Raw genomic sequence first — 27,023 nt, forward strand, 5'->3', positions numbered from 1 at the left:
CACAAATATTTTTTTATATATTTAAAAAAAGGAGTATGAATTCGACTTTGCTGTGCCAAAAACAGCTTATTTTGATGAATGGATAATGTTTTCAAAAATGCAAGACACTATTTTGTAGACCTTGCAACTTCAATAACTTGAAGAGCCACACGTTAATTTTTGTATTATAACTGAAATGAGGATTAGTCACAGATGATCAGTAATCTTCGTTTTGTATTTTATTAAAAATGTTATTTTGCAATCAAAATCTAAGAAAACAGATAAATTGAGCATGTACTCAGAAATGGGTTGCAACTACAAATAAAAAGCTTTGTTATTATCAAACACATTTAGTATACCCAGTATAATTGTATACAATGCATTTAAGTAAGTTACTGATAACATTGCATGATTGATTTAAGCAATGTCTTCTTCGTTCATGGTTGCAGATGTGTCTGAGTGCTCAGCAGACTCCAAGACTAGCAGCATTGTACCCATAGCAGTGGGTGCAGCACTGGCTGGCCTGGTTGTCATAGTGCTCATTGCATACCTCATTGGTCGCCGTAGAAACAGGCAGGGATACGATGAGATGTAGAGTGCTCAACCTTCGTCCAGAAGTGGAATTTCATGATAATAAGCAAAATGTGCTCAGCTAACTGTTATTGTTGGTCTTGAACCTTTACAAAGGTGACCTTTCATGAGAATGTACTACAAGTTTAAAATTTACATTGTAATAGATCCCTGAATGTCAAATTATTTTTGTTGAAAGAGGCATGAGTTTTACAATTAAAATTTAAATTTATGGAATCACAGGTGATTACAGTATTTATTTACAAGTTGGAAGAAACAAAGAGAAACTGTGTTTTAATGTCTGTGTGAACATATTTGATTGAGAGTCTAGTTAGCACTTAATGCTATCAAGGTAAACATTCAATCAAAACAGATGTCTGTGTCAAATCAGAAGTGAGTATTGAAAGCATGCAGAAATAATGGAATTTATGTTAAATCATTAATGTAAATATGAATTATATGCTTGCTTAAGTCATTATTCATTTTTGATACATTTGAAATTGCATATTGATTTGTCAGTTTTAGTTTGAGTATTCCCTGAATAGATTGATCTATTCTACTGACCGATTTGTTGACGTCCATGTAATGTTCTTGGTACGGTTTGCATTAAGCAAGTTCATAATCAACGTGGAATTACTGTTATAGTCAAACCTTCTGTCCTAAGACAGGTCTTGAGCATTTGCTTTGTTGACATTTACACTAAAAGTATCATATTCTTGTAGATTTTTTTTTACATATTTATGTTAATGCTAATTTTAACTATTTGTCAGTTTTTAAATGCATGATTTATACATACTGGTTGCCTAAGAGTGATTGGTATCTTTGAAACGGAGCTTGGAACTGTGGATCCGTTATTTGTTACAAGTAAGAAAAACGTGTATAAACATGAGTATACTAAATACTTGATAATTCACAATGAAGATGAAAATGAAATATGCATCAAAAGAAGGACTTATATGGAATGTTGTGTTATTTTGTAATAAATTTATTTGATTTACCTGGATTATTCTTGTCATGCCATTTCTTTTACACTTCTTCTACATTTATTAATAAAATTATTGTGGATGTTTGTTTTGTTTTCTTCCGGATATTTTTCCATTTTTGTGGATGGAGAATATGAAGGTAGGACTGACACATGTGAGTCACTGTGAGCATGAATGTGATGCCTTATAGTAAACATACTAAAGACATTGGATTGATTCTGCCCAACATGTCTGCATCATGTGTGTTTCCACTTAAGCATTGAGCATATTGCAAATAACTGGCAGCTGTGTTTGTGTTTACATTGAAAGTAAGTATGTAGCCCATTCTATTGAGTACAAGTGTGCTTTTGGGTAACATTATTTTTGTCTCATTTCTCTTTGTCTATTTAATGTGAAGTTTGAAATTGGAAATTGTTGATTTTATAGTGCTTTAAATGATTTACTGTCATGTGGACTAGTTGTCAGCCCCTCTTTGCCAATACTTGTATCTTACCACTAAATTGATATCTGCCTGATATAATGCTGCCGTATAAATATATATTTTTATATCACGTCAACAGGAAGTGCTTATATCAGTCCATGTTTAGATGTAGGTCCCGTGACTTGGATTTTGAGTAAAATAGAATCATATTAATTCAGACAAACAATTGATATCAAGGTGTTATATATTTACACACAAAAAGCTACAGACACAACAACAAAAATATTAAAAAAATATTGAGTGTAACTGTGTAAGTGCTAATTACATCATTATTAACACGTCAAACATCATATTCATTCCCACTATAAATGCAGCGTTGAAGTGATGCCATTTCATTAGATAAACATATTAGATAATCAAAAGAAAGTTACTGTCCTATGGTTTTTAGCTCCACTGGCCAAAGACCAGCGGGGCTTATGTCGTGGTCCTGTGTCCGTCGTGCGTGCGTCCGTGCGTTAACTTTTCCTCTAAACATCTAAACTACTGGTCCATTTCTGAAGAAATTTCTCCGGAATGTTCCTGGGGTGAACCTCTTTCAAATTTGTTCAAATTATGCCCCTGGGGTCAAATTTCACCCTGCCCCGGGGGTCACAAAATTGAAAATTTGCTTATATAAGGCCATTTTGTGAAAACTTTCAAATTTTCTCGTCCATAACCATTGGGCCTAGGACTATCAAATTTGGTATGTAGAAACATCTTATAGTCCTCTACCAAATTTGTTCAAATTATGCCCCTGGGGTCAAATTTGACGCTGCCCCGGGGTCACAAAATTGAACATGCTTATATAGGGTCTATTTTGTGAAAACTTTCAAAATCTTTTCGTCCATAACCATTGGGCCAAGGGCTACCAAATTTGGTATGTAGTGACATCTTATAGTCCTCTACCAAGTTTGTTAAATTCTGCTCCTGGGGTCAAGTTTGTTCCTGCCCTGAGGCTCACAAAACTGAACATATGCCTATATAAGGCCTATTGTGGGAAAACTTTCTGTCCATAACTGTATGGCATAGGGCTACCAAATTTGGTATGTAGTGACATGTAATAGTTCTCTTCTTAGTTTGTTCAAATAATGCCCCTGGAGTCAAATTTGAAACTGCCCCGGGGGTCACAAAATTGAATATATGCTTATAAAGGGCTTATTTTGTGAAAACTTTAAAACTCTTATTGTCCATTAGCATTTGGCCTAGGGCTACCAAATTTGGTATGTGGTGACATCTTATAGTTCTCTACCAAGTTTGTTCAAATTATGCCTCTGGGGTCAAATTTGACCCTGCCCCGGGGGGCCACAAAATTGAACATATGCTTTTATCCTGCCTCAGTTGCAAACATTGACCAAATAAAGCAGGGTCGGATAAACAAGTTGATATCCGGCAGTACATCACGTGACCGTGATCTAACCGTAAGTATGTATTCATACGCGCCGATTAACATGTTCTAATATTTGACCTTTGAAATTTATTGGGACGCATCATGAAAAGTTATCGTAATATTATATATCATCACTTCTTAAAAATATATTACCGAACCAGACTTCCGTATTAATCATGTTCATTTACTTGATTACGCAATTTATGACGTATCTAGTGTGACGTCATTTCTCTGACAAAACATACTATCTAGTTTCTCTCAGGATTTTAGGGACAAAAATTTTGACGTGGTGGTTTTAACAGTATTTTTTAATATTTTAAAGCATGGAACGAATCATAAACGATTTTCGGAGTGTGTGTTTGTCATTCATAAGTGTTAACTTCGATAGGAATAAAATAATTCGCTACGACAGGATTACGGATTCGTTAATCGGGTTTTGGGTCAGAATGGTTAGCATTCGATACAAACGCTATCAAAAAAGAGTGTGGTTTAAAATACATTCCGATAATAGAGATGGAAAAACAGAAAATGGATTCCGACAAAGGGATGGAAGAACAGACAATGAATGTGTATATCGTTGTACATTTATTGTTATAAGCAATGGATTAAAGTTGTCATTTAGGTAAATAAAATTTAGTTTTTGTTTTGCTGATGCATTTTGATTTCATTTTTTTACCAAGAAAAATATCACATTCTCGATTTGTTTTTTATTTCTTCTCTTAATAGTTTTGATAGGAAAGTATTAAAAGGAACAGTTTAATGTGGAACTATTTTTAGCGTGACACAATCGGTAGTTATTCGGTCGTCAGGAATGTAGGAGGCCCGACAAGAATAATTATATTGTTATGTAAATTAATCATTTGTCTTTGATAAAATGTGTCAACGGCATGAAGTAGGATAAATCGAATACATGGTTGGTGCCGAGATGGAGAAAGTTTATCTGGTTCGGCCTAAATAGAGAAAAATAGGGCTCGCTAAAGCTCGCCCTATTTTCTTTTTCTAAGCCTCACCGGATAAACTTTCTCCATCTCGGCACCAACCATGTATTCTCTATATATAAGGCCTATTTTATGAAAACTTTAAAAATCTTTCTGTCCATAACCATTGGGCCTAGGGCTATCAAATTTGGCATGTAGTGACCTCTAATACTCACATGAGTCCTCTACCAAATTTGTTCAAATTTTAATCCTGGGGTCAAATTTGACCCTGCCCCGGGGGGTCACAAAATTGAACATATGCTTATATAAGGCCTATTTTGTTAAAACTTCAAAAATCTTTCTGTCCATAACCATCCGGTCTAGAGCTATTAAATTTGATATGTAGTGACATCTAATAGTCCTCTACCAAATTTGTTCAAATTTTATCCCTGGGGTCAAATTTGGCCCTGCCTCTGGGGTCACAAAATTGAACATATGCTTATATAATGCCTTTTTTGTTAAAACTAAAGATTTTCTTGTCCATAACCATTAGGCCTAGGGCTACACAATTTTGTATGTAGTGACATTGTATAGTCTTCTACTTAGTTTGTTCAAATTATGCCCCTAGGGTCAAATTTGACCCTGCCCTGGGGGCCACAAAATCGATTATAATATGCTTATATAGTGCCTATTTTGTGAAAACTTTAAAAATCTTCTTTTCCTTAACCATAAGGCATAGGGCTACCAAATTTGGTATGTAGTGACATCTAATAGTTCTCTACCAAGTTTGTTCAAATTATGCCCCTTGGGTCAAATTTTACCCTGCCCCGGGGGGTCACAAAACTGAACATACGTTTATATGGGGCCTATTTTGTGAAAACTTTAAAAATCTTTCTGTCCATAACCATTGGGCCTAGGGTTACCAAATTTGGTATGTAGTGACATCTAATAAACTTCTACCAAATTTGTTCAAATAATGCCTCTCGGGTCAACTTTGACCCTGCCCCGGGGGTCACAAAATTGAATAAACGCTTATAAAGCGCCTATTTTGTGAAATCTTTAAAAAATCTTCTTGTCGAAAACCAGACTGTGGCTTCCAAATTTGGTATGCAGTAACATTTTATAGTCCTCTACCAAGTTTGTTAAAATTATGCCCTTTGGGTCAAATTAGACCCTGACCCGCGGGTCACAAAATTGAACATTATACGCTTATATCTTGCTTATTTTGTGAAAACTTTTTAAATATTCTTGTCCTCAACTCTAGGACCTAGGGCTACCACATTTTGTATGTAGTGAGATATAGTAGTCCTTTACAAATTTTTGCTCAAATTATGCCCCTGGGGTTAAATTTGACCCAGCCCAGGGGGTCACAAAAGTGTACATGTGCTAAATAGGGCCTATATTTAAGTATTTGCACATGCCGAGAAGTGGAGCGATACAGGGCCATCATGGCCCTCTTGTTGTAATTTATCAGACTCAGCAGCAATTTAACAATGGCTCATCAAGCCCCTTATTCTTATCCACACCTTAAGATTAGAACACAACTATGAACCTGATACAGGTAGTTTGTTTGTCATCTGTTATCATGTGGTTGTTCTATATTTTTCTACACTGTGTTTATCATGGTCATGTATAGATAGGCATACATGTCACACTCTACACTCAGTCATTCTGTAGCTGATATGTTAGCCTTGCTGAGCAGTACATTTAAATGGGAGACACATGATCACAGTCATGAGATTATTATTTGAGGTCGCATTGCATGTTTGATTGCTTCACTATTTCCCATATACCGTAAATTTGCAGCCATAAGTCGACCTAAAAACGCTGCCAAAATTGACTTTAAAAGTCAACTCGACTTATGGATGAGGTACTAAATAAAAAAATATAAAAAAACATATTTCTGTACCGTTTTTTTAAAGTAATAAATCTCTGAAGCGGAGGAATGATGACTGTTTACGGTAAGGCCGACTCGTCTTTTACTTATATGTCCGCCGATAACAAAATATTCATGTTTACATTGGTTTTTAATTCATTAATCTTCGTAATAAGTCCAAATAAAAACATGTAAAAATAACTTCGAAAATATTAAACATTTGTGACATACGATAAGGTGGTGAAAATTATACATAGCAATTTGTCTATTGATACATCGCCCGCTGTCTGCTAAGAACAATAGTAAATCGACTGCTGACACTTGAACCCATTTAAAGTTAATCCGTGTAAATACAAACTGTCAACAGTTGCAGGTGTCTTTATGCCACCAATTATCGCTTCTCGGCCTTTGACTAAGATCAAAGTGTAAAGTATAGTGTAAGCATCCTTTCGATCATTTGTCTTTATTGCGTCAAGCCTAAAATAGTTATCCGTTAATGATATGCACAACGGTTCTGCTACAAACTACTTCTGACCAATCAAAAATAATTACTTGATCGTTGGATACGCCTTTAACCAATCGCTATTGTTCAACTTCACATGGTTTATTTTTTGATTGGATGAAGGTGTGGTTTCGTTGATTTATTCACAACTGTCCCACAATTTATGCATAATCGTTTCGTAAATAAATAGATCTTATCTGATTGAAGATTTCATTCATTGAATGATTTTAATAATAAAACGCACTCACCCTGAATTATTAAAAAGTGTAATTGGACATATCAAATACAAAATTACTTTGGATCATCTGCTTAGTATTATCAGATAAGACGTTTTTCCAGAATACAAAAAATATTCCTCGGGTATCTCGTGATTTACGAATATGTATATAACAGTCGAATAGCGAGCGATGCGAGTGTTGGTAAATTCACGTGTTTCACGCATAATGGCGAAAGCGTTGTTGATTATTTGAGAGCAAGTTACAATTATTTTGACCATATAATGAATTTCTGCGTTCAAGATTTTACCGAATTTTCACATCAATAGCACTAACATTTGAATACAAAAATATCTGCTCATAATATAAACACTGAAAGTTATTACGTTAAATGGGATACTAATTTTGATTTATGAAATATATATTAAGTTCGAAATAATCAATGATATGTTATTGTGACTTTGAACAATAAAATATATTTTTCGGGATAATAAATCATTGAAACGTTGAATGTTTCGTTTTAAATATATTCTAATTATTAATATCCCAAAAAATGTCAACTGCCGGTACAAAAGCCCTAAGAACCATGACTAAAACGTCACTTAAACATGTCCGAGATAAAGGAAATTTACCCCCCGACTTATGGCAGAGTCAAGGCAAAAAACCAAGTTTTTCTAGCCACATTATACCCCTCGACTTATGGCCGAGGTAGACTTATGGCCGCGAATGTACGGTACTTTGAATGAAATTGTCATGTCATCTTGAAGGCTTCTTTAATGACTTTGTTATACAGATGTAGCAAATTAAAATATGTTGCAATTACCACAATACACAAAAAGCTTGAAAATTATATCTAGAAGTTATGCTATTTAATAATGTTATCAAAATTTAATTATCGTTATTTCAATTCCTAACTTCCAGAAACACTGCAACTCCTTTATATTGTGTTAAAGTGGGATCCACAGATCACGATATATCTAGATCGCGGTATAACACGTCAGAACATTCACACATATTTATAATAATGTATGGATGAGCATAGTTTGCCAATTTCAAAACACGCTTTTTACCTAACTTTTTGCATGATATGTTATATCCATATGTTATACATTTGTATAAGATATAACATTATTCCATTTAAGTATTTTCAAATACATATATAGAGAATACTAGGTTAGCGTTGAATACAGAGAAGTTTATGTTGCAAGGCTTAGAACACCGGGAGCGCGAGCCTTGGCGAATCCTAGTATTCTATTTATCCCATTTGATTTTTTTTTTCAACGTGACATGTAACATAATTAGATCTAATAACCTTAACAATAATTTTAATTCAGTCTTAAAAGCGCTTAAAATCTAACGAATGTAACCATGCGTAGTGATATAAATGTATTTGTTCTGGTACGCAAAATAGTCTTAAAAAAATTCACACACAAACTGTAAAACAAGTAAAATTATCACCATATGCCACGATTCAATTTTACGCAGTATGCGAATTGTAACACATTACGACCGCGAAAAGAAGATTTTACTTTACTATAATTCATTTTATTTTCGAAATAAATGATCAAAATCCAATATGGCGGGGATTGCACCTTACAAAATGATGTCGATGTCAACATACATGACTTGTACACCATCGACGACCTTGACAATTTCGACGAGTAAACAGACAATTGCAGCGATTGACACTTTATTTGACTTAATATACAGGGCAATACGTTTTCAAACTTCGGACGACGAATTTAAGGACGCACAGAACGTGTTTTTAGCTCATCTATTTTTTGAAAAAAAATTATGAGCTATTGTCATCACCTTGGCTTCGGCGTCCGGTTAAGTTTTGCGTTTAGGTCCACTTTTCTCATAAAGTATCAATGCTATTGCATTCAAACTTGGTAAACTTACTTACTATCATGAGGGGACTGGGCAGGCAAAGTTAGATAACTCTGGCTTGCTTTTTGCCAGAATTATGTGCCCTTTTTATACGCCCGTATAAAATACGGGACGTATTATGTGAAACCCCTTGGCGGGCGGGCGGGCGGCGGGCGGGCGGCGGGCGGAAGGCATCACTTTGTCCGGACTCTAATTCAAATTGTATTCATCCGATCTTCACCAAACTTGGTCAGCAGTTGCATCTAGTTGATATCTAGGCCAAGTTCGAATATGGGTCATGCCGGGTCAAAAACTAGGTCATAGGGTCAATAAGTGCATTTTCAAAGGGGCCACTTTGTCCGGACTCTATTTCAAATTGTATTCATCCGATCTTCACCAAACTTGGTCAGCAGTTGCATCTAGTTGATATATAGGCCAAGTTCGAATATGGGTCATGCCGGGTCAAAAACTAGGTCATAGGGTCAATTAGTGCATTTTCAACGGCGCCACTTTGTCCGGACTCTAATTCAAATTGTATTCATCCGATCTTCACCAAACTTGGTCAGTAGTTGCATCTAGTTGATATCTAGGTCAAGTCCGAATATGGGTCATGCTGGGTCAAAAACTAGGTCAAAGGGTCAATTAGTGCATTTTACTTTGTCCGGACTCTAATTCAAATTGTATAAATCTTATCTTCACCAAACTTGGTCAGTAGTTGCATCTAGTTGATATCTAGGCCAAGTTCGAATATGGGTCATGCCAGGTAAAAAACTAGGTCATAGGGTCAATTAGTCCATTTTCAACAGCGCCACTTTGTCCGGACTCTTATTCAAATTGTATTCATCCGATCTTTACCAAACTTGGTCAGTAGTTGCATCTAGTTGATATCTAGGTCAAGTTCGAATATGGGTCATGTCGGGTCAAGAACTAGGTCATAGGGTCAATTAGTGCATTTTCAACGGCGCCACTTTGTCCGGATTCTAATTCAAATTGTATTCATCCGAAACTTTTAAACAACTTTTTATCCTGCGTCAAAGTGGTATGGGGGTATAAGTCACATTCAGTGACAAAGCTCTAGTTCAAGTTGAATTCACCAAACTTGGTCAGAGGTAGTATATAGATTATATATCAGTCAGGTCTGATTGGAGACATGCAACCGATTAACACATGCAATATTTTTATGCAATATTTTTATCCAGTTTTATTTTGCGATATTTTCATCGGGTTTATTTTTTTCGCGATTTTTGAAATTTTTTTTTGCTTATTTCCAAAACAAATACATCAATCATCAGTGTATCATCTCCAATGGCACACGAATCGGGCGTATATTGCTCCGTCATGCGGCGCTCTTGTTATACTTAAAATTTGAAAATTTTGGTTAAGTTTTGTGTTTAGGTCCATTTTCTTCCTTAAGTATCAAAGCTATTGCTTTCATACTTGCAACACTTACTAACTATCATAAGGGGACTGTGCAGGCAAAGTTATGTAACTCTGACTGGCATTTTGACAGAATTTTGTGCCCTTTTTATACTTAGAAAATTGAAAGTTTGGTTAAGTTTTGTGTTTAGGTCCACTTTTTTCCTAAAGTGCTCATGGTGAGCTTTTGTGATCGCCTCTTGTCTGTCGTCCGTTGTGAGTCGTGCGTTGTCCGTTGTGCGACGTCAACATTTGCCTTGTTCACTCTCTAGAGGCCACATTTATTGTCCAATCTTCATGAAATTTGGTCAGAATATTGGTTTCAATGATATCTTGGATGAGTTTGAAAATGGTTACGTTTGCTTGAAAAACATGGCTGCCAAGGGGCTGGGCATTTTTCCTTATATGGCTATAGCAAAATCTTGTTAACACTCTAGAGGCCACATTTATTGTCCAATCCTCATGAAACTTGGTCGGAAGATTTATCCCAATGATATCTTGGACGAGTTCGAAAATGATGTCGGTTGGTTGAAAAACATGGCCGCCAGGGGGCGAGGCATTTTTCCTTATATGGCTATAGTAAAACCTTGTTAACTCTCTAGAGGCCACATTTATTTTCCGATCTTCATGAAACTTGCTCAGATGATTTGTCCCAATTATATCTTGGATGAGTTCAAAAATGGTAACCTTGGCTTGAAAAACATGGCTGCCAAGGGGCGGGGCATTTTTCCTTATATATGGCTATAGTATAATCTTGTTAACTTTCTAGTTTGCTCAATCTTCATAAAATTTGGTCAGAACATTTGTTTCCTGTGTAGTAAAGTTTGGTTTTATTATGTCAATATTATGTGACATTAACTGTATTATGTAATTTTTCATAACACAGAATTTTCATAGTTAACATAACTGTTTTAGTCATTAACACTTATGATAAGCCTTTCAACTAAGAGATAACTGAAAGAAAGACAACATGTACATGATTTTGCAGTATTTATGCAGTATTTATCTCCCTTGTTTAACCTGGTTCAGTAATCTATTTTTAGTTCTGCTCTGGAATTTGGGAAGATATTGATCATTGATAAATGCACTGTTCTAAGGGAAAATTGACTACTCTGCCATTGATCTCTTCTGAACTGAATAAAGATCAGTTTTGGCTGATTTAAACACCTCTTGATGCTTTCTTGAAAAGTTAACAGCTCTTGAAAAAGGTTGGAATTTTGAAATAATTAAACTCTAAATTATTTTTAACACCAGCATCAAGACATTTTGGCATTATTTTCTAAATTATTCTTATTATTTAGATTATTTTTATTTGGCATTTTCTAAATTAGAAAGACTGTTCTATTTCAATAACTTTAGTAAATGTTTCTTTTTTTACATTTGATTCACTGAAGTTTCCTAATCTCCATAAATATTGTTTTTAAGATTAAATTAGACCTATTTTGTAAACTAAATTTTTGAAGCACTTTCTAGACTAACAGTTACTTATATTTATATCAGTTTTTTTGACAGATTTTGAACTTCATTTTACATTCATTAAGGTATTTGCTGTATGTTGTTCATTTTTGTAATGATACTTAGATTCTTTAGACTTGGCTTGTACCTGTTCTTAATTTTCTGTCATTGTTCTTCATTTTCCAAGTTCTTGGAAAAAAAATTAGTTATTTTTGTTAAAGCTGCCTTGGTTTTCACTTATAAATAAATTCTTTGAGTGTATTTAGGCGTCCCTGACTGAACGCCTTTAGTTTATTGAATTACAACCAGTCAGTATAGTCATCCTGACCGGAAATAAGAGTTTGTCAAATAAATATTTCCGCATTACATAAGTGCTCACAAAGTTACATAACTTGTAACTGTCCTGTGACCGGTTCATTTGCGTAAGCGAAGGAGACCGCACTACCACACCTGGATAGGACAGTTGAGTTCGATAATGGTTTGGATCGGTAAAAAAACATGGCCGCCAGGGGGGGGGGTGTCTTTTTCCTTATATTTATATAGTAAAAAAGCTTGTGAACACTCTAGAAGTCACATGTTTTGCCTAATCATCATGAAATTTTGTCAAAAAATTTAGTTATGTGGATGTCTCGGACGAGTTTGAAAATGGTCATGTTCAGTGAAAAAACATGGCCGCCAAGGAGTGGGGCAGTTTTATTTATATGTATATAGTGACAACATGTGAACAGTCTAGAAGACACATTTTTTTCCCAATCTTCATGAAATTTTGACATATCTTGGAAGAGTTAAAAAATGGTTCAGGTCTGTTAAAAAAACATGGCCGCCAAGGGGCCATTTGTTGTTCATTCTTCATGATACTTGGTTAGAACATTTGTTCCATTGATATCTTGGGCTGCAAAGAACAGGTCATTTCTTTTTATCTCAGGTGAGCGACTTTGGACCTTTCAGGCCCTCTTATTTAATTAAAGATCATCTAATAAATGACCACCACACCCTAACACTATACCCCCACCCCCACCCCAAAAAAATACACAAATAATTTTTATGCCCCCAGAACGGGTGGCATATAGCAGTTGAACTGTCCGTCAGTATGTCAGTCAGTCTGTCCGTCCGTCCTAAAAAAACTTAAACATTGGCCATTACTTTTTCACTTTTGAAGATAGCAACTTGATATTTGGCATGCATCCCTTCTCGAAAAAGTGCACTAATTTTTGCGCATTTAATGCGCATTAAATGCACATTAAATGCGCATGTTATTGGCACCGTATTTTTTGCTTAACAAGTGCATTTTAATCTGTTAAAAAAAAACACTTTTTACTAGTGTGTTTATACATTTAAGTGTATTTTTTTTCCACGAAATAATACACTTTAGTGCGTTTATTATGATAATAAGTGCGCTTAAGTTTATTTTTAAGTGCATTTATACACTTGAGTGTATTTTAAGACATACAAATAATACACTTGATGGTCAAAGTAAATTTTTTAAAGCGCATTAATACACTTGAGTGCATTTCCAGTCATTCAAATAATACACATTACAGAATTAAAAGCAAATTAATTAAGCCCATTAATACACTTGAGTGCATTTCCAGTCATACAAATAATACACTTATCAGTAACTAAAGTAATCTTTCAAGTGCATCAATACACTTGAGTGTATTTTAACTCATACAAATAATACACTTCATGGAGTATTCAAAGTGAATTTTTTAAGCGCATTAATACACTTGAGTGCATTTCCAGACTTACAAATAAAACACTTCATTGAGTATTCAAAGTGAATTTTTGTAAGCGCATTAATACACTTGAGTGCATTTCCACTGATACAAATAATACACCTTACAAAATTGAAAGTGAATTTTTTTAAGCGCATTAATACACTTGAGTGCATTCCCGGTCATACAAATAATACACCTTAAAATATTAAAAGTGAATTTTTAAGCGCATTAATACACTTGAGTGCATTTTCAGACATACAAATGATACACTTTTTGAAATTAACCAAATTTAAAAAAAATCCCAGCATTTTGAAGTCAGCATTCATTCTTTAAATGAAAGGTTAGTGTAAACACATACATAAAAAACAAAAAGTACAATTCAATAGATGAATACACACTTTTATTAGAATGTTAAACCTTAAAAAACAAAAACAAATGTTACATATCTACATAAAAGAGAGGATTCAAACAGGCTATTGCCTATCTGGAATTAACAATTGAAAATATCAAGCTCATACCAGTGATTTTTCTCCCCTCTGATTACCGGTAACTGATTAACAGCCAAATACAGGTGGTTTCCACTTCAAAAATATTAAAGTTTTCCCCTCTTTAAGCTGAATGTTTTCCCTATCATTTACTAGATTTTTATATATTACATTAATTCCAAATCCCTTTTTAATATGGACAAAAGCAGCACATTTAATTCAATCATATTCTGGATCCTAATATATGATGAATGAACAGTATTCATGAAATTTATATAAATCTATACCTTATTTTTAAGATCTTCCTTTTTTTGTTCGTTATTGCGCTAAAACATGCCCTTCTGAGAGCCAGTACGTACAGGTTGTTTTGAATTTCCAAAGAAAATCACTGCATACATGCTGACAATATTTAGCAGCTTAGCCCCTGTCACTATATTTGTTGTTATACACTGTTCCTTACAAAGAATGCATTCATAAACAACCCTTTATAGAGCACTTCACCAGCTGATCAGGTCTGAATACTACTGTCATGGTCTGCGAGGCGCTTCTCGTGCATGATCTCATTTGAGATCAGGTCCTGAAAGATATTTTATAATGTAAGTGTTAAATATTGCTGTTATGGTAATCTTGTTCAACAGTTGCTATAAATATCATAAATTTAAATCAAAACAAGTTTGTTGGCTTGTTGTTTTTGTTTGTTTATTTTTGCAATTTTAATCTCGTGATCACATGTGACTTAACGCTTTTCATAAATAATTTAAAGAAATTACGTTTGATAGAAAATACTGTTAATAAATGTACTAATATATGTGGTCTCCTTTGGCTGTGGGGACTGGTCAGAAGTGTGACGTCTTTGAATTGCAATAACCTTTATTATATAGTTTTACCTCTCAACAAATCCATCTTTTCTTGGTCAAGGACAAGCTACAGGGCACGGTTTCCCACTCCTGTTCCCCTCAAGTTGGCCTGCTCGTGCAGGGTAAAACCTGGTATACATGTCCATACATCAGGTAGTCCCCTTTTTTCTCCCTTTTTTGGCAGGCGATGATGCACATTCTGTCCAATGGATCTTCCGATCAATGTAAATTTCACCTTGGGGTTTAACCTTCAAATATAAAATATTAAAGTTCTGATTAAATATGGGGGAAAGAAATCTGTTCATTAATGACAAGAAATAGGTATAAATAAATTTTAAGATGACAATAACCATAAAATACAGCCATAATAATTCAAATGGTGTTTTTTTCCTTAAAATTGCATTACATGTACTCATCCAGTTACATTTCCCAGTGACAATACATAAATATGATAATGATCATAATTAATTTAATTAAAAAGAGATGCAGAAATGAAAATACAAACCTGTTACAGCTGTTCTTCAGCATTCCAAAAAAACAAAAACTGCAGTTGTTGATCACTTTAACCACCCACTTTGAATCTTCTTTGCAACAAACTGATTGTTGATTTACACATTGTAGTAAATACACATTGTTTTCATCACACAATAGTTCATGTGCTGAAAGAATTTCAAGACATTTGACACTAGAATTAATGTTGCTGAATTATACCTAAAAATTCAGCTCAATTCAAGTTGCTGAAACCAAATTGTTTACAAAAATAACTTCCTGTGCTCCAAATAACTTGCTGTGCTCCAACCAATCAAAAGTGGTTTGTTTTCAAATAGATGGTCCCAGAACCAATCAAAATTCTATAAACACCCCTTTGTTTTGGCTAGATGGAGCACTGATAGGGATTAGTGTTTATGATGCTAATTGATCTCTTATCTGATCCTAATCTTATCTGATATTAATTGAATAATACACAGCACACTTAGCATATTATATTTAATTGTGAATATTTCAATATAACATACTGAATGGTGTTAGGAAATAAATATAATATTATAAATATTATTTAAATTGTCTTTTAAAATGTATGTTAATAGTCAATGTGGTAGACATTAATTGAATTGGGGTTAAATATCAGTGTAAGAAAGTTCAAATACTTGTTTTTTATGTTGTGGAGATATAATTGATTCTGGCAAGCCCACATAATTTTTTTGACACTTTCAATATTTTTAATTATTTACCCACATCCTGATTTTGTTGTACTTTTCCCTTTAAAAGCTTCTCTACTGATTCACATATTTTATGAGCAGACAAATTGTAATAATAAGACCATAAACATTATGTGAAGATAAAAAAGAATTCAGTACAATCCTCCTATTAAACACTATATCTCTGTCCTTTAACTTCAGTTATTTGCTATAGTGTTGCTCTTTTTTATGAAGATGCACTAAAACTACACTTGTACAGAAAGAATATTTTTTTTGCAAATCAGAAGATACACTAATATGCACAAAAAATGCACTTCATTAAAAAAATGCACTTATTGCATAAAAAGATGCACTTTGCCTACAGAAGATACACTTAAAGTACAGTAAAATACACTTAAAGATAATGAAAATACAGAAAAAATGCACTTTAGTGCACTTAATTATGAAAAAAATGCAGAAAAAATACACTTTTCGGTAAAAATGCAGAAAAAATACACTTTTAAAAGCGTATTTTGTTAAAAAGTGTATTTTATTTTGAGAAGGGTGTGTATCTCATGGAGCTGCACATTTTGAGTGGTGAAAGGTCAAGGTCATCCTTCAAGGTCAAATGTCAAATTTATGGTGTCCATCTGTCCGAAAACTTTAACATTGGCCATAACTTTTTCAATATTGAACATAGCAACTTGATATTTGGCATGCATGTGTATCTCGTGTAGCTGAACATTTTGAGTGGTGAAAGGTGAAGGTGGAGGTCATCCTTCAAGGTCAAATGTCAAATATATGGTGTCTGTCTGTCCGAAAACTTTAACATTGGCCATAACTTTTTATGCCCCCCTTCGAAGAAGAGGGGGTATATTGTTTTGCTCATGTCGGTCCGTCCGTATGTCCGTCCATATGTCCGTATCTCCGTCCACCAGATGGTTTCCAGATTATAACTCAAGAACGCTTAGGCCTAGGATCATGAAACTTCATAGGTACATTGATCATGACTCACAGATGACCCCTATTGATTGTGAGGTCACTAGGTCAAAGGTCAAGGTCACGGTGACCCGAAAAAGTAAAATGGTTTCCGGATGATAACTCAAGAACGCTTATGCCTAGGATCATGAAACTTAATAGGTAGATTGATCCTGACTTGCAGATGACCTTTATTGATTTTCAGGTCACTAGGTCAAAGGTCAAGGTCATGGTGACCCGAAATAGTAAAATGGTTTGCGGATGATAACTCAAGAACGCTTATGCCTAGGATCATGAAACTTTATAGGTAGATTGATAATGACTGGCAGATGACCCCTATTGATTTTCAGGTCACTAGGTCAAAGGTCAAGGTCACGGTGACCTGATATAGTAAAATGGTTTCCGGATGATAACTCAAGAACGCTTATGCCTAGGATCATGAAACTTCATAGGTACATTGATCATGACTTGCAGATGACCCCTATTGATTTTCAGGTCACTAGGTCAAAGGTCAAGGTCACCGTGACCCGAAAAAGTAAAATGGTTTCCGGATGATAACTCAAGAACGCTTATGCCTAGGATCATGAAACTTCATAGGTAGATTGATAATGACTGGCAGATGAACCCTATTGATTTTCAGGTCACTAGGTCAAAGGTCAAGGTCACGGTGACCCGATATTGTAAAATGGTTTCCGGATGATAATTCAAGAACGCTTATGCCTAGGATCATGAAACTTCATAGGTACATTGATCATGACTCGCAGATGACCCCTATTGATTTTCAGGTCACTAGGTCAAGGTGACCCGAAATAGTAAAATGGTTTCCGGATGATAACTCAAGAACGGTTATGGCTACGATCATCAAACTTCATAGGTACATTGATCATGACTCACATATAACACCTATTGATTTTGAGGTCACTAGGTCAAAGGTCAAGGTCATGGTTACCCGAAATAGTAAAATGGTTTCCGGATGATAACTCAAGAACGCTTATGCCTAGGATCATGGAACTTCATAGGTACATTGATCATGACTCACAGATGACCCCTATTGATTTTCAGGTCACTAGGTCAAAGGTCAAGGTCACGGTGGCCCGAAATAGTTAAATGGTTTCCTGATGATAACTGAAGAACGCTTATGCCTAGGATCATGAAACTTAATAGGTAGATTGATCATGACTGGCAGATGACCCCTATTGATTTTCAGGTCACTAGGTCAAAGGTCAAGTTCACAGTGACAAAAAACATATTCACACAATGGCTGTCACTACAACGGAGAGCCCATATGGGGGGCAAGCATGTTTTACAAACAGCCCTTGTTTAATATTGAAGATAGTTACTTGATATTTGGCATGCATGTGTATCTCATGAAGCTGCACATTTTGAGTGGTGGAAGTTCAAGGTCAAGGTCATCCTTCAAGGTCAAAAAAAATAAATTCAAAGCGGCGTTCTCATGAAGCTGCTCATTTTGAGTGGTGGAAGTTCAAGTTCAAGGTCATCCTTCAAGGTCAAGGTCATCCTTCAATGACAAAGATCAAAAACAAAAAAAACAAAGCGGCGTTCTCATGAAGCTGCTCATTTTGAGTGGTGGAAGTTCAAGGTCAAGGTCATTCTTCAAGGTCAATGTCATTCTTCAAGGTCAATGTCATCCTTCAAGGTCAAAGGTAATTTTTTTTTATTCAAAGCGGCGTTATCATGAAGCTGCACATTTTTAGTTGTGGAAGTTCAAAGTCAAGGTCATCCTTCAAGGTCAAGGTCATCCTTCAAGGTCAAAAACAAAAAAATCAAAGCGGCGTTCTTATGAAGCTGCTCATTTTTAGTTGTGGAAGTTCAAAGTCAAGGTCATTCTTCAAGGTAAAGGTCATCCTTCAAGGTCAAAGGTAAAAAAATAATAATTTCAAAGCGGCGTTATCATGAAGCTGCACATTTTGAGTGGTTGAAGGTCAAGGTCATCCTTCAAGGTCAAGGTCATCCTTCAAGGTCAAAGGTCAAAAAAATATATAAAAAAAATTCAAAGCAGGGTTATCATAAAGCTGCACATTTTGAGTGGTGGAAGTTCAAGGTCAAGGTCATCCTTCAAGGTCAAAAAAATATTCAAAGAGGCGTTCTCATGAAGCTGCACATTTTGAGTGGTAGAAGTTCAAGGTCATCCTTCAAGGTCAAGGTCTTCCTTCACGGTTAAAAGGTTTAAAAAAATAATCAAAGCGGCGTTCTCATGAAACTGCACATTTTGAGTGGTTTAAGGTCAAGGTCATTCTTCAAGGTCAAGGTCATCATTAAAGGTCAAAGGTAATTTTTTTTTTTTATTCAAAGTGGTGTTATCATGAAGCTGCAAATTTTGAGTGGTGGAAGTTCAAGGTCAAGGTCATCCTTCAAGGTCAAGGTCATCCTTCAAGGTCAAAAAAATATTCAAAGAGGCTTTCTCATGAAGCTGCACATTTTGAGTGGTAGAAGTTCAAGGTCATCTTTCAAGGTCAAGGTCTTCCTTCACGGTTAAAAGGTCAAAAAAAATAATCAAAGCGGCGTTCTCATGAAGCTGCTCATTTTGAGTGGTGGAAGTTCAAGGTCAAGGTCATTCTTCAAGGTCATCCTTCAAAGTCAAAGGTTAAAAAAAATAATTCAAAGCGGCGTTATCATGAAGCTGCAAATTTTGAGTGGTGGAAGTTCAAGGTCAATGTCATCCTTCAAGGTCAAGGTCATCCCTCAAGGTCAAAGGTAAAAAAAAATATATAAAAATTCAGAGCGGCGTTATCATGTAGCTGCACATTTTGAGTGGTGGAAGTTCAAGGTCAAGGTCATCCTTCAAGGTCAAAAAATATTTTTTTTTAAAGCGGTGTTCTCATGAAGCTGCACATTTTGAGTGGTGGAAGTTCAAGGTCAAGGTCATCCTTCAAGGTCAAAGGTCAAAAAAATATATAATTTCAAAGCGGCGTTCTCATTAAGCTGCCATTTTGAGTGGTTCAAGGACAAGGTCATTCTTCAAGGTCAAGGTCATCCTTCAAGGTCAAAGTTCAAAAAAAATTATTCAAAGCGGCGTTATCATGAAGCTGCACATTTTGAGTGGTGGAAGTTCAAGGTCAAGGTCATCCTCTAAGGTCAAAGGTAAAAAAAATACAATTTTTTTTTTTTCAAAGCGGCGCAATAGGGGGCATGGTGTTTCTGACAAACACATCTCTTGTTATTTTCAAACATGGTTAAAAAACACAAATTTTTATTATTTTATTTTTGAAATACCGTCCAACCATCCCACCCAAGAATCCCCCCCCCCCCCAAAAAAAAATAAAAAAAAATTTTTGCTTTTTTTTTGCTTTTTTTCCCGCATTTTTGGAAGATAATGTAATAAATGACCACACCCCCACACTATACACCCACTCTCCACTCCACCTCTCCCTCCTTTGTGATTGAAATTGAGATAGGTCCCTACACCTTTAAAAAGAAAAATAGATGAGTGGTCTGCACCCACAAGGTGGTGCTCTTGTTTATATAATGTTATGGGTATGCCGTGTGTGATCCGATGCATCAATGGCGCCCATGTTAAAATCATTTCCCCGAGAACAGGGAACGACAAAAGTACAAACAAGAACCAAAACACGTTCGAACTAGTATCTTACCTTTAATTATCCTTTAAAATCCATCTAATAATCCATTTAACTCAATAATTGACGATTTTGCATATAGGGTCTTTAATAATTATTTAAGCATAGTTAAATAAAGACCCTTATGCCATCCTATCACTGTATTCAAATGAGTTTACAAACTCAATAAACTTTCTTCTTCGTCACACGCTACGTAATGTACTCTATGTACATAAATGCTGTTAAAATGAACCGGAGCAGTTTATCAAATAATAGCCATTGGTAAACTCTGTTGCATTTGCAGATTTCTGCATACAAACATAAGTATGTTTAAACGTGCACAACGTCTTATTTGTCTATGGTAAATGCCCTTATTGTACAAGAAAATAATTTAATATATAAATAAACAAAGAATGGAAAACATTCCATAACACAACAGACAAATGAGTGGATAATACCCGTGTACAAAATGGCACGTTCCGAATTCCAGTGTGGTGCTATTTTTACCATCTTATACATCTTATACGTTACGCAGCTCTATGCCTAACGTGAATTATCGGAAAGCAAATAGAGCTATTGCAGATTATTTACGAATTGTGCGATATCTGTATGGCTTGTTGTACATTCTTAAATGTCAAAAGTATATGCATGGATTATAAACAATGCACATTACACGAAATAAGGAAAATGTGATAAATTGACAATTCAAAAATGACGATATACAGTACATGTACATGTGAAATAAGTCGCGTTTATAATAAATCGTCCAAAACAATTTGGGGGAAAATGACGCAATAAGTATCAGCTGATTCATGATACGGATGGCGAAAAATTACACTGTAACTCCAATATAAAGCGCTCCGTTATAACGCTGAATCCAATATAACGCGGAGGGTGCTTGGATCCCATTTTTTCTCCAACCTTCCATTTGATTTCTGATTCAAATTCGTATTATGCAACTTCATGTATTTTCAGACAATTCAAAGATGGCGGCAATCACAGTCATGTTGATTGCTTTATTCAACCGTCCGTTGAACCGATTATAATCGCCTCGAGGTTAAACAACACCGACAGCTAATTGGTGTTAATCTGTTGTGTAATGTCAATAAAGGTGTGAAAAACTCGCGTGTCAGTGTTTATTACATGTATTCCTCATCAGAGCGGTTCAGTGCGATAATTTCCATAAGTTAAGTGCACGCGGGATAGTTATACAATTCAAGTAATTCAAAACGATTGAAACATTCTTACTTTGATATGGTTGCAGTTTGACTATGTTAAATGAGCGGCTGTGAAATATACTGCCTACTGTATAAAACAACTTTTTCTGTCATTTCATTATCATTCTAGTATTATGTCATTTAAGTTCGTGTATAAGAAATTAAATAATGCAGACGATTTATTTACATGCGAACGCAGTGTACTGGCAATTGTTAACAGAGTTTCACTTTCATTTTCGCGCGGTATCAGAAAGTCCCCGGGAAACACGTTTTTTTCTTGCGTATGACGCAATAAAACATTTTTTTGTACATGAGTCGTATTGCATTCAATCTAAATTTAAAGTCGCTCGTCCAATGAAATCTCTGCCCCATAATGCACTGTACTCTTAACACTTCTGAAAATGGCATATATGCGTACGGTTGTGTTTACGAATTTCTTAAACATATATCGTCATTAATGTTCAACATTATTATTTTTAAGTGATGTTGCAATTTTATTGGATTATCGGATAAATGTGCACATAAGAAAAGCGGTATGTATACTGTTATCGATACGATTCGGTTTATATGCATGTATTTGCGTCAATACAGCATGGCAATATACATGACCTATATTATAGGCTATTCTATACCTGTTTTTTTTTTATAGCGCCCTGCAGTTAATGAGCTCAAAACCTATAACGCGGATCCGTTATAACGCTGTTTCGCGGCTTGGACCCCATTGACCGCGCTATATTGGAGTTACAGTGTATGTCATATGACTAGATTTAAAGCTTGAAGGTCGTATAATTTTGAAGCTTAAGTTTTCTCGACTTTATTTCTTATGAAAAGTCATTCAGTGGTAAAGTAAAAAGTAGTCTGTGCACGCGACAGGTATATCCTACAAGGTTGAATACAGGCTAGTATATTCCATAAGGTGTTATACCGTCAATGTCCTGTTGAAAATGGGATAAAACTAAATTTGTAATCCAAAAAGCATAGCTAAGTTTTTTTGTTCATGAAGGATGACTAAATCTAGCCTAAAATAAATAGTCCTCATTTATATTTCATGTAAATCTGTTATAAACATAATTTTTCATTGTGGAAATCACGGGCTTTAAAAATTTGAATGCTGAATAAAAACTTGGTAGCATGGATGACCACTAAACTTTTTCCTCTTAATAAAAAACCAGTCACTGATGCTGTATCTTTCCCGGAAAGGTTTTTGAGAGATAGGTCAGTATTGATCTGTGACATTTACAGTTATTGTATACACCTTCATATCCAAAAAGAAATTGATTGACAGCTGGCATCATATCTGTTGTAAGCAAATTCAATAGAGAATGTTGTCAAAGCTGGCACGCTAAATTTCTTTGATGTTGGGCAAGTGGGGTTATTGTTTGTCCCATTTCAAAAGGGTGAATGTGATGCTCAATGAAGGCACAGAACAAACTGGAATCATGAATGTCTGATAACACTGAAAATTAAATTGAGTGAAAAAAATGAGGTCTGCTGCTGACAACCGATATATTGGACATCGGGATATAACAGTCTTCATTATACCAAGAGTTGCAGTGTATTAAATTTAAATTTTGAATGTATCATTTTCTTCAAATCCCACATTGCATGAGAAAAACTTGGGCCGGATGTGTTAGCTGTCCACATACTGTACAAAAAAGATGTTAGTTTTTGTGATTCAAAATGTTGATACTTAAATCACATGATCAGTGCTACTGCAAAATGCAACTAAATCACCTGATAATTTATTTACTTCAGTTTGTGCTTGAAGTGCTGCTTCCATTATGTGTAGCTTGCTTCATTTGTTACTTTACCCTTCAGTCCTCAATCATAACTTGACTTCTATCTAAGAGTGGGAAGGAATACTAAAAATGATATTAGAATATTCGTTTGTAATAATTCAATATAGTTGAATATATGATTTTTAAATCTGTGAACTAAAAACTGTCTGAACTTACAATCTTTCAGAGCAACATTCTTTTCATGATTGCCTAAATACCAGTATTAATCTTATATGCAGCTTTGAAAAACTGGATAAAGTAAAAAAAATAAATGAAAAAGATAATTGATTATATTTCTCCGTAAGATATACATGCTTGATATTTCTGTAACAAATATTGCTGTTATTCTAATTTATTTCAATACTATACTAGTTGATTTTGATTACTTCCATTACATAATATTGATGATTTTGTTTTTGCATTTTTTTTCTGAATGGAATTCAGGAACAGGAAGAATTGGTAAATATTTAAGAAACAAAATTGTGATTAGATAATTATTGATTTAATATATGGAGATAGCAATTGAAATGATTGGCCGCTTGAATGTGAAGCAAGTGGGCGTTGTTACTGTTGTCTAATTTCGAGAAACAGAATTGTGAATAACATATCAATTATCTCAGTCCATAGATTAATAGATTTCTTTTTATGGTCTTTGAACACAGGGTGCATGATCATGTGACTTTGTGGGGATCCCAATTAAACGTTAATGGCTGTAAACACAACTGTAAGTGGTGCTTTTTATGCCCCCAGTAGGGTGGCATATAGCAGTTGAACTGTCCGTCAGTCAGTATGTCAGTATGTGTGTATGTCCTTCTGTCCGTCCGTCCGAAAAAAAAAACTTTAACGTTGGCCATAACTTTTGCATTATTGAAGATAGAAACTTGATATTTGGCATGCATGTGCATCTCACGGAGCTGCACATTTTGAGTGGTGAAAGGTCAAGGTAATCCTTCAAGGTCAAATGTCTAATATATGGCGTCTGTCCATCCATCCAAAAACTTTAACATTGGCCAAAACTTTTTCACTATTCAAGATAGCAACTTGATATTTGGCACGCATGTGTATCTCATGGAGCTGAACATTTTGAGTGGCGAAAGGTCAAGGTCATCCTTCAAGGTCAAATGTCAAATATATGGCGTCTCTCTGTCCGAAAACTTTAACATTGGCCATAACTTTTTCAATATTGAAGATAGCAACTTGATATTTGGCATGCATGTGCATCTCACGGAGCTGCACATTTTGAGTGGTGAAGGGTGAAGGTCAAGGTCAACATTCAAGGTCAAATGTCTTATATATGGCGTCTGTCCGTCCGTCCAAAAACTTAACATTGGCCATAACTTTTTATGTCCCCCACTATAGTAGTGGGGGACATATTGTTTTTGCCCTGTCTGTTGGTTGGTTGGTCTGTTGGTTGGTTTGCGCCAACTTTAACATTTTGCAATAACTTTTGCTATATTGAAGATAGCAACTTCATATTTGGCATGCATGTGTATCTCATGAAGCTGCACATTTTTAGTGGTGAAAGGTCAAGGTCATCCTTCAAGGTCAGAGGTCAAATATATGTGGCCAAAATCGCTCATTTTATGAATACTTTTGCAATATTAAAGATAGCAACTTGATATTTGGCATGCATGTGTATCTCATGGAGCTGCACATTTTGAGTGGTGAAAGGTCAAGGTCATCCTTCAAGGTCAGAGGTCAAATATATGTGGCCCAAATCGCTTATTTTATGAATACTTTTGCAATATTGAAGATAGCAACTTGATATTTGGCATGCATGTGTATCTCATGGAGCTGCACATTTTGAGTGGTGAAAGGTCAAGGTCATCCTTCAAGGTCAGAGGTCAAATATATGTGGCCCAAATCGCTTATTTTATGAATACTTATGCAATATTGAAGATAGCAACTTGATATTTGGCATGCATGTGTATGTCATGGAGCTGCACATTTTGAGTGGTGAAAGGTCAAGGTCATCAAGGTCAAATATATGGGTCAAAATTGCTCATGTAATGTCACTTCTGCAATATTGAAGCTAGCAATTTTATATTTGAAATGCATGTGTATCTCATGGAGCTGCACATTTTGAGTGGTGAAGGGTCAAGGTCAAGGTCATCCTTCAAGGTCAAACGTCATATAGGGGGACATTGTGTTTCACAAACACATCTTGTTCACTATTGAAGATAGCAACTTGATATTTGGCATGCATGTGTATCTCATGGAGCTGAACATTTTGAGTGGTGAAAGGTGAAGGTCAAGGTCATCCTTCAAGGTCAAATGTCAAATATATGGCATCTGTCCGTCCGAAAACTTTAACATTGGCCATAACTTTTTATACGCCCGTATAAAATACGGGACGTATTATGTGAAACCCCTTGGCGGCGGGCGGGCGGGCGGCGGGCGGGCGGGCGGCGGGCGGCGGGCGGCGGGCGGAAGGCATCACTTTGTCCGGACTCTAATTCAAATTGTATTCATCCGATCTTCACCAAACTTGGTCAGCAGTTGCATCTAGTTGATATCTAGGCCAAGTTCGAATATGGGTCATGCCGGGTCAAAAACTAGGTCATAGGGTCAATAAGTGCATTTTCAAAGGGGCCACTTTGTCCGGACTCTATTTCAAATTGTATTCATCCGATCTTCACCAAACTTGGTCAGCAGTTGCATCTAGTTGATATATAGGCCAAGTTCGAATATGGGTCATGCCGGGTCAAAAACTAGGTCATAGGGTCAATTAGTGCATTTTCAACGGCGCCACTTTGTCCGGACTCTAATTCAAATTGTATTCATCCGATCTTCACCAAACTTGGTCAGTAGTTGCATCTAGTTGATATCTAGGTCAAGTCCGAATATGGGTCATGCTGGGTCAAAAACTAGGTCAAAGGGTCAATTAGTGCATTTTACTTTGTCCGGACTCTAATTCAAATTGTATAAATCTTATCTTCACCAAACTTGTTCAGTAGTTGCATCTAGTTGATATCTAGGCCAAGTTCGAATATGGGTCATGCCAGGTAAAAAACTAGGTCATAGGGTCAATTAGTCCATTTTCAACAGCGCCACTTTGTCCGGACTCTTATTCAAATTGTATTCATCCGATCTTTACCAAACTTGGTCAGTAGTTGCATCTAGTTGATATCTAGGTCAAGTTCGAATATGGGTCATGTCGGGTCAAGAACTAGGTCATAGGGTCAATAAGTGCATTTTCAACGGCGCCACTTTGTCCGGACTCTAATTCAAATTGTATTCATCCGAAACTTTTAAACAACTTTTTATCCTGCGTCAAAGTGGTATGGGGGTATAAGTCACATTCAGTGACAAAGCTCTAGTTCAAGTTGAATTCACCAAACTTGGTCAGAGGTAGTATATAGATTATATATCAGTCAGGTCTGATTGGAGACATGCAACCGATTAACACATGCAATATTTTTATGCAATATTTTTATCCAGTTTTATTTTGCGATATTTTCATCGGGTTTATTTTTTTCGCGATTTTTGAAACGAGTTATTTTTAACAACATGTTTATTGGTAAGTTTCATTTTTCCTTCAATCTAATCATGATTTCCACAGGTACATGAGTTTTTCACTGTGCTTGGGTACTATAGAAAGGCAACTG

The 27,023-nt window shown here is 35.5% G+C and overlaps 1 protein-coding gene and 2 long non-coding RNA genes across 10 annotated transcripts in view; 2 read left to right on the top strand and 1 right to left on the bottom strand.

Moving 5' to 3' along the window:
• The window catches only part of LOC127833964 (lysosome-associated membrane glycoprotein 1-like), a 70,369-nt gene that overhangs the window by 19,894 nt on the left and 23,452 nt on the right, over window positions 1–27,023 (top strand). For 3 of the 7 annotated variants that reach the window (XM_052359482.1, XM_052359484.1, XM_052359483.1), the window contains one exon: window positions 429–1,614. The exons of the other annotated variants lie outside the window; for them this stretch is intronic. In XM_052359482.1, coding sequence (XP_052215442.1) covers window positions 429–574 — 146 coding nt within the window. In that variant the 3' untranslated portion in view covers window positions 575–1,614. Of the gene's footprint in view, window positions 1–428; window positions 1,615–27,023 lie in introns of those variants that run through there. 7 annotated transcript variants of the gene reach the window in all.
• LOC127833966 (uncharacterized) lies at window positions 8,936–26,947 on the top strand. Of its 2 annotated transcripts, none has more exons than XR_008027704.1 (2): window positions 8,936–9,075; window positions 26,589–26,947. It is a non-coding gene; the product is annotated as an uncharacterized LOC127833966 (long non-coding RNA). The 2 variants fall into 2 exon arrangements; XR_008027703.1 differs by lacking the exon at window positions 8,936–9,075 and adding an exon at window positions 25,833–25,974.
• Window positions 14,217–15,914, bottom strand: LOC127833968 (uncharacterized). The gene is made up of 2 exons (XR_008027706.1): window positions 14,720–15,914; window positions 14,217–14,409 (listed from the first exon to the last, which is right to left on the bottom strand). It is a non-coding gene; the product is annotated as an uncharacterized LOC127833968 (long non-coding RNA).

The sequence above is a fragment of the Dreissena polymorpha genome, chromosome 6 (genome assembly GCF_020536995.1).
Source record: "Dreissena polymorpha isolate Duluth1 chromosome 6, UMN_Dpol_1.0, whole genome shotgun sequence".
NCBI lineage: Eukaryota > Metazoa > Mollusca > Bivalvia > Myida > Dreissenidae > Dreissena > Dreissena polymorpha.